This window comes from Canis lupus, chromosome 4 (genome assembly GCF_003254725.2).
Source record: "Canis lupus dingo isolate Sandy chromosome 4, ASM325472v2, whole genome shotgun sequence".
Lineage (NCBI taxonomy): Eukaryota > Metazoa > Chordata > Mammalia > Carnivora > Canidae > Canis > Canis lupus.
In genome coordinates this window covers 8,028,521-8,041,269 of record NC_064246.1, presented here as the reverse complement: position 1 = coordinate 8,041,269, position 12,749 = coordinate 8,028,521, and the positions used below count along the sequence as shown (strand labels likewise).

Sequence of the window (12,749 nt, the reverse complement as noted above, 5' to 3'; positions counted from 1 at the left end):
GTGGGCTCCATGCTCAGTGTGGAGCCCAATGTGAGGCTCCATCTCATGTCCCTGAGATCATGACCTGAGACAAACAAGAGTCTGACGCTTACCCTACTGAGCCACCCAATTACCTTCATCCATGAGATTCTTAATTCTCTGGGTAAATTAGTTATCTACATGCAGATATCCTTTTTTTGGGTCTTCTGTGCTATCCAAAGTTTGAAATTTCAAGTGACTTAAAATAATTTATATGTAAGATCTTACTCTAAATATTGTTTTGCAACTTGCCTTTTTCTTCCAATGATATATCTTGGATATCTTTTAACATAAATGCATTAATCTTATTCTTTTAAAAGTCAATACAGTATTTCAATGTATGAATACAACCAAATTTAGTTAACTCAATATGGAAGACGTTAAAATAACAAATAATTTCCAAATTTTAAATATGATAAACAGAGATAGCAGTAGTGTGTGTGTGTGTGTGTGTGTGTGGTACATACATTTGCACAAATCGCAATGTTTTTAAACCATTCTTTATAAATATACAAATACGTATTACATCAGTGGTCCATTTCTCAAGATTGTGAGAAGAGAGGTACATCTCTCTAAGAAAAAGCAAGCTTGCTTACTGCTTATCTATAAAAGCAGCAGCTTCTCCAATTCACTGTTCCTCTGCTATGATACAAACTCCACTATGTGCATAGAATCCATCTGGGCTGCTCTGCATTGCTCTTGTGGAACTCTGGGAGCAAGAGAAAGAAATACAACATGATCTATTGCTTGCTGTAATAAAGTTCTTTATCTCTGACCCAGGAGTCTCACATCCTCTGCCAGCATCCATGACATAGTAACAGGCTAACTTACTAGCTTCTGAATAGGGTAAACTTTCAGACCTTGACAAAAGTAGTATATGCTACTCTGTGAGATAAACACTAAAATATTTTTGTAAAACATGTTTATAATGGTTATACAATTATCCTTTGGATGGGTGAATCATAATTTACACAACCTAACTTTACCTATTAATATACATTAAATTGTTTCCAAATTTTGCTAGTCTTCTGTTGAATTTGTACCTAAGTCTTGGCCTACATTTTTAAATAGCTTCCTAGAATAAATTTCAAAAAGTACAATTGCTACTAGGTCAACTGGTATAAACATTTTTAAATCTTAATACAAACTGCCAAACTGCTGTCTAGAAGAGTAGCTGCATTAGCTTTACAGTCCCCAATTCACTGCACACATCAACAATATGTTAAAAATGTTTTTGTTTATTCTTCTATATCTATTTGTGATCAAACTACATTCACCTTTTTTCACTTAAATGGTGATACACTGGGACGCCTGGGTGGCTCAGCAGTTGAGCGTCTGCCCTCGGCTCAGGGCATGATCCTGGAGTCCTGGGATTGAGTCCCACATAGGGCTCCCTGCATGGAACCTGCTTCTCCCTCTTCCTGTGTCTCTGCCTCTCTCTGTGTCTCTCATGAATAAATAAATAAAATCTTAAAAAAATAGTCATACACTTCTTTGTATGACTATATCTTAATATCATTTCCAAATACCTTAGTCATTTATTGTTCAAATAAAATTCATATTTTCCCTGTTATAATGCAGCTCTAAATATCTTAAATATCTTAAAAGTGAATCTTTTGTACATAATGCTATCCTTGACACAGACTTAGTAGGCAGGCTTTTCTGGCTCAAATAATATTATCTATCTACTAGTTAGATAGCCAATTGGATACATAAAAAATAAAGATCCCACCCACACTATTTACAAAAAGTGTAAAATTCATAGCATAAAGCTAACAAAAACTATAAGGAACCTAGGAATGAATCTAACCAAAGTTAACAAAATTCTATTCATGGAAAGCACAATAAAAGTAATAAATCAAGAGATACAGTATATCCATAGTTTATAGAATGCATAGAAAACTCATTGCTGGGCAGCCTGGGTGGCTCAGTGGTTGAGCGCTGCCTTCGGCCCAGGGCATGATCCTGGAGACCTGGGATCGAGTCCCACCTCAGGCTCCCTGCATGGAGACTGCTTCTCCCTCTGCCTGTGTCTCTGCCTCTCTCTGTCTCAAATACATACATACATACATACATACATAAATAAATAAAATCTTAAAAAAACCCTCATTGCCATACATTTTCCGCAATTAATATATATATAATTCAGTGCTTTTTAAAAACAAGGTTTTTCATAGAACTTAGTAAGCCAATTAAAAATGGAGAGGAACCCTATGACCTATATACATTCTGCTCCTAGGAGTATGTTCAAGAAAGCTGAAAGCATATATTCACAGAGACTTGTAGGCAAATGTTCATTGTTCATAATAGCCAAAAGTAGAAACTCAGATATTCATCAACTGATGGCTATACAAAATGTATTATACCTTTACAATGGAATATTATTCAGACATGTGAAGGAATGAAGAACTGATACGTGCTATGAGGTAGGTGAATCATGAAAACATTATGCTATGTGAAAGAAGCTAGACACAAAAGGCCACACACTGCATGATTCCATGTTTAAGAAATATCTAGAATCCACAGAGGCATAAAATAGATCAGTGGTTGCCAAGGGCTGAGGAAGGAGGATGGGAAGTGGCTGCTAAGGCATGGGTTTCTTTTTTGGGGTGATGAAAATGTGGAATTAGGTGGTGATGATGGTTGTACCATCTTGTGAATACACGAAAAAATCACCGAATTAACACTTTTTTAAAAAAAGATTTTATTTATTCATGAGAGACACAGCGAGAGAGGCAGAGATATAGGCAGAGGGAGAAGCAGGTTCCCCGTGGGGAACCTGATGCGGGACTCGATTCCAGGACCCCAGGATCATGACCTGAGCCAAAAGCAGATGCTCAACCACTGTCCCACTCAGGTGTCCCTACAGATAGATTCTATTACTGATATAACAAATGATCACAAACTCATGGCTTAAAGCAACACAAATTTATTATCTTACAGTTCTAGATGTCAGATGTCAGAAATGGGTCAAACATTTTATTGGATTAAAATATAGTGTTTGCAATGCTTTATTCCTTTCTGGAACTCTAGGGAAGAATCTGCTTCCTTGCCACTTTTCAGTTTCTTGACCTTTTTTTCACATTTGTTGGCTCATGGCCTCCAGCCAACAATCTTATCATTGTTACTTCTTCTATAGTCAATATCTCCTTTTCTGACTCTCCTGCCTCCACCATTCACTTATAAGTACACTTGTGATTACATTGGGCCCACTTGGATAATCCAGGATAATTTCCCTATTTCAAGACTCTTCATTTTAACTACATTTGCGAAGTCACTTTTGCCATTAAGGTAACATATTTACCAGTTCCAGTGATTAGGATGTGGACTTTTTTTTTAAATTTAAATTTTAGTTAGTTAACATACAGTTCAATATTGGTTTGAATTCAGCAATTCATCACTTAATACAACACCCAGTGCTCATTGCACCAAGTGTCCTCTTTAATACCCATCCCCCACCCACCTTTTTCCATCAACCCTCAGTTTGTTCTCTATTGTTAAGAGTCTGTTATGCTTTATTTCCCTCTCTCCTTTTCTCCCCTTCCCATATGTTCATCTGTTTTCTTTCCTAAATTCCACATAGGAGTGAGGATTATATGGTATTTGTCTTTCCCTGGCTGACTTATTCCACTTAGCATAATACACTAGCTACACCTATGTCTTTGTGAAGGGCAAGATTTCATTCATTTTGATGGCTGAGTAATATTCAATTGTATATGTATATAGCACATCTTTTTTCATTTACCAGTTGAACATTTGGGCTCTTTCCATAGTTTGGCTATTGTTGATAATGCTGCCATAAACATTGAGGTGCATATACCCTTTCAAATATGTATTTTTCTATCCTTTGGGTAAATATCTAATAGTTCAGTTGCTAGGTCATAGGGTAGTTCTATTTTTAACTTTTTGAGGAACCTCCAGATTGTTCTCTAGATTGGGTACACCAGCTTGCATTCCTACCAACAATGCAAGAGGTTTCCCCTTTCTAGGATATGGACATCTTTGGAAGGCCATTATTTGGGCTACCACAGAAGGCCTCAATGAGAAGGTGCCATTTTCAATGGGGACATGAAATGAGAAAAGAAAAAGTCTTAAAGAAATCTGTGGAAAAAGCCATCCATTCTAAAAGAATAGTAGGTGCTAAGGCTTTGAGGCAGAACCATGTCTAGCTTGTTTGAGAACAGAAGGTCAAAGAGGATGGAGCAGAGTTAGCAAACAGTAGATGAGAACAAGGTAATGAGGTGGCGGTTGGGGCCAATTATATAGGGTCTTGTAATAATTTTGATTTTTACTCTGAGGAAGAGGAGTATACTTGCAATTTTAAGTAGAGGAGTAACACCATCTCTATATTTTTTAAATGGAATCATTGACTGCTATGTGGAAAAATGACTGAAAGTTGGGCAAAATTGAAAACAGGACACCAGTGTCTATCAGTTAGCTGCACAACAAACTACCCTGAAACTAAAGGGATTTAAAATGACTGATTGTTTCTCATGATTTTGTGGTTTGTATGGCTGGTTCTTTTGCTCCATGGAGGTGATGGCTGGTGTCATCATTCTGTTGCATTCAGAAAGGAGTTCAGCTGGGACTGCAATGTCAAGGTAGAGTCACTCACGTGGCTGGCAGCTCAGCTGGGTTGGTTGTAAGGAACATGGGTTGGTCAGGCCTCTCTCTCCAATAGAATAGTCAGACATCTTACACCGTGGCTAATGGTTCCGAGAGAGCTAAAAGGGAAGCTGTTGGGTCTTTTAAGGTCTAGGCTCGCAATTGATGCAACACTGCTTCCTCCACATTCTGTTAGTAAAAACAAGCCAAAGGCTAAATCAACTTTAAGGGGAGAGAAAACTGACTCCACTTCTTGATGAGAAGGACTGACATCTATATTCAGTTAGGAGATTATTGGAGTATTTCAGATGAGAGATGATGGTAGCTTGGGTAAGCGGAAGATAGTAGAATTTGGAGAGACTGGTTGTAATCTAAGTATATGGTGAAGGTAGAACAAATAGGATTTGGTAATGAATAGTGGCATAGTCTGCTTGGGGTGTCATAAGAAAAGTACCATAACCTGGGTTGCTTAAACAACAGAAATTTATTTTTTCACACTCTGGGGAATGGAAGTCTAAGATCAGTGTTCTAAGACGGTAGGTTCTAGTCCTCTCTTCCTGGCTTGCAGATGGTGTCTGGCGGTATCCTCATATGGCTTTTCCTTGATGAATGCATATGGGGAAAGAGATTGTTCTCTCCCTCTTTTTGTAAGGCCACCACCAGTCCTACCAGATTAGTACCCCACCACATGACCTTACTTAATCTCACTTATCTCCTAAAAGCCCTATATCCAAAGATAGTCACATTGAGTGTTAGGGCTTCCACATAGTAATTTTGGGGGATGCAGTTCAGTCCAGAGTAAATAGGATGTAGAATGTGAAAGAGGGAGGAGTTAACGATGACTCTAGTTTTTTAGTCTGATCAATTGGAAAAAGATTATTTACATGAACTTAAATAGGGAATAATGCTGAAGAGATGGGTTTTGGGGGACTGGTGTGTTCAATTTTGGATATGTTAATTTTGAGATAAATATTAAACACTCAAGAAATAGGTGAATAAGGTACTGGGATATGGGTTTGGACTGGATATGAATTTTTTGGAGCAGAAGCATAATGTGGGGTTTTATTAGATTACTAACGACATTTAAAATCATCCGAATGAGATCAACATGAGACTAAGTGTAACAGAGAGGAAGTCTTTTGAGCAATTGATTGTTGAGTTTGGGGAGATGAGGAGGAACAACAAAGGTTTGAGAATTGGCTAGTAAGGGAGAAGTAAAGTCTCACCGAAAATGTTTACCTTCCGCTTCCCAACTTGGGTGGTAGCTTTCCCTTAAAAACAAACGAAAATATGTTTTGCCAAATAGTAAAACTCTGTGTATGCATATGAAGCAACAAACAAAGAGACAACGTGGAGATGACTTCTGCAGGTTACCAGAGGTGGTATTTCCTGACAAAGGAGCAGTTACAGATGGGACACCTGGTGAAACTGCATATGCAAATAAGTTCTGGAGAAGTGTTCCCGGGATTCACCTTTCAGTACTTTGAGAAGTCATTACAAGTTATGAAACTTTGCATTCTAATTGTAACAATTATGGGAAGCCTGAAAAACTGTTCAAGCAACATAGCTGTAGTTAAACAGCTGAACAGGAGTGATGGCTGGGGAAAGAAAATAAACATGGCTGATCTAAATTTTGGGTAGTTGAGGTCTTCAGAGCTGCTATTCCAGTAGAATTAGGAAAAAATACTCTTCTTCTAAGACTGTGCTAAATAAATATTGACTCTAAAAATGTTCATAAGTTATTGGCTTCCTTATATCGAAGGGAGTCACATCTAAATTACTATATTTATAGCAGAAGGTTTTTTTTTTTTTTTCCTCCATGGTCAATTATTCTCTCATTAAAAAAGGGGAGATACTGGTGAACATCACCAGGGTCAGATCTCCTACAAACTCAGAATTAATTTGCCCCAAATCTACAAAGCAAGAGTCATGAGCAGCCTATTTTATCTGCAAGGAATTTGGTTGATTAATTCATGTAGTCCAAGAGCTGCAAAGGTATGGACAGGAGGTACCTTCTTGCTTCAGAGTGGGGAGAGACTCTAGAGATTAGCTAGAGCAGGAAACCTTCCTACCACACACCCCTGTCCTGGGCTTGAAAATTCGGCCATACTCTAGTCAAGTCGTTTCATTTACTATTCTTTCGTATTAGGAGGAATTAAGGACTGTGTGTGCAGCACGTGCCCACAACATGGAGATATTCAGAGAAAGTGTAATAAAACATACTTGTGTTTTCCCCACTCGGCCTACGCCACCCAATCTGCCAAAGCCCTACCCTGAGTTTATACCTAGAAGATGCTGGATTGCTACTTCGTTACCCATCTTGGCGATGGGAACCTCATTCTTGAACAAACACTTATAGCGGCTTTACAAGAGCTGTGGATCCCGGAGGCGCGGGTGGGAGGTTATAAAAGGTTGGAAGGCCTACACCTGGGTGGCTCAGTGGTTGAGCGCCTGCCTTTGGCTCAGGTCACCTCTCTCTCTCTCTCACGAATAAATAAAATCATATATATATGTATATATATATATAAATATATAATCTAATAAGATATGGCAGTACCTGCCCCAAATAAAAAGCTCACAACTTAGTTGTGCGCACCTGTTAGCCTGTTATTACCAACCTCTCTCTCTTTTTTGGAGCGTGAGGTTGGGAGAAGGGTATGAAAGCTAATATTCTCTTTTTTAAAAAAAGATTTTATTTATTCACGAAAGACACAGGGAGAGAGGCAGAGACAGGCAGAGGGAGAAGCAGCTCCCTGCGGGAAGCTGGATGCGGGCCTCCATCCCAGGACTCTGGGATCCCAACCTGAGCCGAAGACAGACGCTGAACCGCTGCCCCACCCAGGTGCCCCTGAAAGCTAACATTTAATCGAGCAGGTACTATGCGAAAGGACACTCTTCTATGAGCTTTAGTATTAACTCATTTGGCCCTCGACTAAGCGTATGACGCAGGTAGTATTCCATCCCTGTTTCACAGGTAAAGAAACTGAGGACAGTGGCTAACTGCCCTCGAGGTCACCCAGCCCCGCGGGGCCAGGGGACGCCGAGCGCAGCGAGCGCGCGGAGGCCGCGGTGCAGAAGGCGATGACAGGCGAGGGCCCGGGGCGGAGCACAGAGGGCGGGCTTTACCTTCGTCCGAACGCCAAGGCCGCCTGCTCACTGATTCGTGTCTCCCCATCACTTTGCCTGCTGGCCCCACAGCCAGGAATGGAAAGTTTAAACTCCCAGCTCCGTAAGATTCGGCCTGGATCCTGAGAAGACCCTCCCGTAGGCGATGGACGGCTCGCTCCCTCCTCACAGCCAGGTCGGGAGAGCAGCAAGGGGCTGACTCCGGCGGGCGAACTACAACCCCCATCACTCCCCGCGCGGAAGGCTGGGTCCACGCGAAGGGAACGCGGGGGTGTTCCCAAAGTGCCTTGAGGAAAAACAAAAAAAAAATCACGAACACCTCCCGCCGTTTTTCCATCTTCACACAGGCCTCGCTTCCATCATCCGTTTTGATGGAAGCGCAGTGAGGCCTGTAGAGTTCGCTTTGTCTTCAGGCACAGCAGAGGGCAGCCGGGACGACGGCGCGCGGGCGCGAGAGCCCCGGGGCGCGCGGGGCGGAGCCTGCGGCGGCGGGGCCGGGGCGCAGGCCGGAAGTGTGCGAGGACGGAGGGAGAGGCGTGAGTGGCTGCGGGCGTGCGCTTCCGGCCAGTGCGTCGACGTCGGCCGGCCGCGGAGGGCTCCTCGGCAGGCTCTTCGGCCAGCACCTTACGCACCCCGCTGGCTCGCAGGCCTTGGGTCTCCGCTCATCTCGCCGTAGGCCGTGACGACATGAGCAGCAAAGAAGGTGGCGTCCTCGGCGGCCCTGGGCGTTCTTTATTCAAAGGGGGAGGATCTCCCTCCTTTTTGTCGGATTTTCCACTTCGCTTCCCGCTTGAGGGATTGCCCTCTCCCCATGCAGGCTCGGGGGCGGGGTGGGGGGGAGGGGCGGCCCCGGAGATTTCCTGGCCACCTCGGGCCTATGCACACCTGGCCATTTCTTAAATCCTCGAGCTGTGTTTTTGATTTTAGTTTGGTCATTGCTCCACCTTGTGCCAGATCAGGAAAGCCACTGGTGGAGGCCCCGGGTGAGGTGAGCTTAGGATTGGGGGGTGGGGGTGGGGGGAATAAAAAGGCAGGGCTGCTGCTGCGTGAGTCGGCGGAGCAAGCGTGAGTCGGCGGAGCAAGCGAGCAAGCGAGCAAGCGTCTCGGGCCAGGGCCCCTGGGCGCGGGTGTGAGAGCGAGGCAGGGGCCAGCTCTGGTGCAAAAGCCCTACCCAACTGTTTTCTCCTTCTCTACGTAAGGATCAGGAGGGTTCAGGAAAAGGAAGCACGACAATTTCCCACATAACCAGAGAAGAGAAGGGAAGGATGTTAATTCATCTTCACCTGTGATGTTGGCCTTCAAATGTAAGTTTTCTGTCATGGAGGTTGGCGAAGGGAAGAGAGCGAGAGAGGTGGTAGCAAGGAGCGTTTAGGCATGTTGTGCTGCACACACCGTTAGAACGTGAGCTGTGCCGGTGTGACCCTTGTACCTTCTTCCCCCAGAGGTTAGCTGTGGTGCTGGGTCTGCCATTAAAGTCGAGGGTACTCAGGTGTTGGCTTTTTTTTTTTTTTTCCTGTAAGGGTTCTACAGGTAAATATTAGCATCAGAAATGCCACATCACTAAAAATTACTGCGTCCCCGACATACAAATATGTATCAGCGATATAGATCTGTCAGCTGTATGTATACATATAGATTTAATTAGTTCACTTTGTGTTTTTTTTTTTAATTATTTATTTATTTATGATAGTCACAGAGAGAGAGAGAGAGAGAGAGAGAGAGAGAGAGGCAGAGACACAGGCAGAGGGAGAAGCAGGCTCCATGCACCGGGAGCCCGACGTGGGATTCGATCCCGGGTCTCCAGGATCCCGCCCTGGGCCAAAGGCAGGCGCCAAACCGCTGCGCCACCCAGGGATCCCTAATTAGTTCACTTTGAAGCGTATATTTTGGTTTTGGCTCCTAAGCTAGAATCTTGAAGACCAGGATTAAGTTTTTTGTTGTGACTGTCACACCTCGCACAGAGCGGGACCTTTTCTATTAATAAGTCATATACATGCCACAGATATACGGCACATACATAATGTCTGTGTGTGTATGTGTTATTCACAGGCCTCCTTTTATTTTTTTATTTTATTTTATTTTTTAAAGATTTTATTTGTTTATTCAAGAGAGAGAGGCAGAGACATAGAGGGGGAAGCAGGCTCTCTGTGGGGAGTCTGATGTGGAACTCCATCCCAGGACCCCGGGATCATGACCCGAGCTGAAGCATATGGGATGCTCAATCACTGGGCCACCCAGGTGTCCCTCACAATCCTCTTATTAACTTGGTTGAGTTGCTCCTCATTTCAAAAGAAAGCATAAAACAAAAATCTCCTTCCTGTCATCCTGTATCCACCCTCCTACACCTTACAGTTAGAGCCTGAGAGTGCCTGAGCTGTTGATTCTCACTCTCGGTCATCTGAAGACCTGAGTGGGCCTGGAGGATCCACCTCAGTTGACCAGTCGGGCCTTCTGCCAACAACCAGCTCTCCGTCCTCACAGGAAGCTACTTGAGTGGCCTAATGTTATGGCAGCTGGCTTCCTCGATCAAAGCAAGGAGGAAACCAGTCTTCTTAGGTCCTGATCTCAGACACAATACGCTGTTGCTTTTGCTACATTCTGTTTGTTAGAGATGAGGCAGTTTAAATAACTCTGCTTCATTTTTATTTTTTTATTTAAAAAATTTTTTTTTTAAGATTTTATTTATTTATGAGAGACAGAGAGAGAGAGAGGCAGAGACACAGGCAGAGGGAGATGCAGGCTCCATGAAGGAAGCCCGACATTGGACTCGATCCCGGGTCTCCAGGATCATAACCTGGACTGAAGGCGGCGCTAAACTGCTTAGCCATCCAGGCTGCCCTCTGCTTCATTTTTAAAGGGAACAAATTAGGTTCCACCTTTTGAAGGGAGTCCTAAATAATTTGTGGGTATATTTTAAAATCATGGCACCTACATTGATCTTTAGATGTATAAAACAACTTGTAATTGCTTAGTGTATTGATACAATGAATGGTATACACAGTGCAAAAACTGCAGTGGGCCAGGGTTTCCCCATCATTGTACTCTGACACACCATATACAGAGCTGCTTGTTTCCAAGCATATGTTGCTTTTGTATGTTTCTGTCTGCGTTTTCACACATAGTTCTTTAAGCTCAAAATTTCTTCTAATTTGCTAGTTCCATTGTCCATCTGGTGAACCATGGTTTCCTTCATAACCTAGTTCACATATCTTCTTGGAAGTCTTTCTGACTTTTTTTGTCAAGCAAATTTATTGACAGACATTGCATTTATTCATTATCCATTCATCCATTTGGTCATTAAATATTTATTGAGCATCTACTGTGTTCTAGCATATGTTAGCAGGAACAAGAAAAATGTGGTTCCTGCTTTCCTGAACCTTTACACATGGTTATTATTAATTTTAATTGTTTACATTTTTGTCTTTAACTGGACTAAACTTCTTGAGGATAAGAATTGTCTTGTTTAACTTTGTATTCATAGTATCTGATTCACAGTTGTCATTAATATTTATAATAATGAAAGCTTTTCATTGTCTTGAAATACTAGGCAAAATCCCTTCTTAGTTGTTATCTCAATAATAGAAGCAAATGTATTTGGTCCTTGTCAACCTGTTAATTTGGTTAATAGTTTATTCAAGTTCTGGGGTTTTTTAAATCATGCAAAATACATCCCTGTGCTCCCTGTGGGACAGGATATTTGCTAGGTCTTTGTTGTGACAATGCTTCTGAAATAAAGTGGTGATTAAGAGTTAAGTGGCTTATGGGTATTTCAGTGACTAGGGCTTGGAAATTCAGAAAGTTGTCCTTAAAAGTTATGAACTTTTTTTTTTTTTTTGAACTTTTAATAAAAAAAAAAAAAGTCCAGGTTTTTGTGGGGGGAGATAACATTGCATGTGATACGATTTAAAAAACATTATGAAAGGTAGTTGAAGTAATTTTTATAAAAGTCTCATGTGATAATTCTGCGATAATTCATGTTTACTAGATGAGGTTTGTTTTTTTTAAATTCTATATAAATATATATGTTTATATACATTTATATAAATATATATATATATATATATATATACACACACACACACACACATTTTACTATGAGGCTATGAGTGGTAAAATCCAGTTAAAGCATACCTGTTTAAAGAAAGAATATTTTGGTTACTACCAGTCTTTGATTTCCATCATTTAAATGAGATGATGTGTTCCTCATTTTTATAGAGTAAATAATAGTTCCTTTATAGTGCATAATAACAGTGTTGTTTGATAGGCTTGAAGCATGGAATATGCATGCTTATGGTTGTAATAATGTGTTAGCATTTCAGCAGGAACTTGATGCAAGACATGATAAATATGAGAGACTTGTGAAACTTAGTCGGGATATAACTGTTGAAAGTAAAAGGACAATTTTTCTTCTCCATAGGATTACAAGGTGAGTAAATATCTTTAAAATTTGTTATAGTTGCATACAGTTTGATATGTATTATATATATTTTGTAATGTTTTATACCTCAATGAACAGTAACTAGCTGTTAGAATATTCTGTGATTTGTTATATGAACATTGGGATCAGAAGACATTAGCAGCAAGTAGTTTTTTTTAGTTAATTTTTTTTAGAGTGAGCAAGCATGAGGGGAGGGGAGGGGAGAAGGCAGAGGGAGAGAGAGAATCTTAAGCAGGCTCCATGCCCACTCTGAAGCTAATGTGGGGCTCTGTCCCACAACCCTGAGATCATGACCTCAGCCAAACTCAAAGAGACAGATACTCAACAGACTGAGCCATCCAGGCACCCCAGTAGCAAGTAGATTTTAAGAACAAATGTTTTAATCAACACAGGAAGGGAAAGTTCTTATTTTCAGAGCAGCTAGGGATTTGTGTTAAGATCACTCAGTGAAAAGCTGTTGTTTGTGAAAATATTAAATTTCTAATGGCTTCATTAGAGCCTGTTGCATAAAAGCTTTACTTGGATGATACATGTAAAATTTTAATGGTAGATCAATGTTGAA

The 12,749-nt window shown here is 41.4% G+C and overlaps 2 protein-coding genes across 7 annotated transcripts in view; one reads left to right on the top strand and one right to left on the bottom strand.

Annotated features, from left to right (window-relative positions):
* LOC125754941 (uncharacterized) overlaps positions 1 to 8,207 on the bottom strand; it is a 45,507-nt gene extending 37,300 nt beyond the window's left edge. For 4 of the 6 annotated variants that reach the window (XR_007410101.1, XR_007410103.1, XR_007410099.1 and 1 more), the window contains exon 1: positions 7,750 to 8,187. Coding sequence is in view for 1 of the 6 variants with exons in the window: in XM_049108928.1 (XP_048964885.1) it covers positions 7,750 to 8,086 (337 nt within the window). In the remaining 5 variants the exon portion in view is untranslated. Of the gene's footprint in view, positions 1 to 2,705; positions 5,895 to 7,749 lie in introns of those variants that run through there. The other 2 variants (XR_007410102.1, XM_049108928.1) reach the window with 2 other exon arrangements.
* Positions 8,208 to 8,224: 17 nt separating this feature from the next.
* The window catches only part of TSNAX (translin associated factor X), a 30,442-nt gene continuing 25,917 nt past the window's right edge, over positions 8,225 to 12,749 (top strand). The window contains exons 1-3 of the mRNA XM_025448456.3: positions 8,225 to 8,452; positions 8,949 to 9,053; positions 12,061 to 12,175. Of these exons, the coding sequence (XP_025304241.1) occupies positions 8,437 to 8,452; positions 8,949 to 9,053; positions 12,061 to 12,175 (236 nt within the window). The 5' untranslated portion in view covers positions 8,225 to 8,436. The remainder of the gene's footprint in view (positions 8,453 to 8,948; positions 9,054 to 12,060; positions 12,176 to 12,749) is intronic.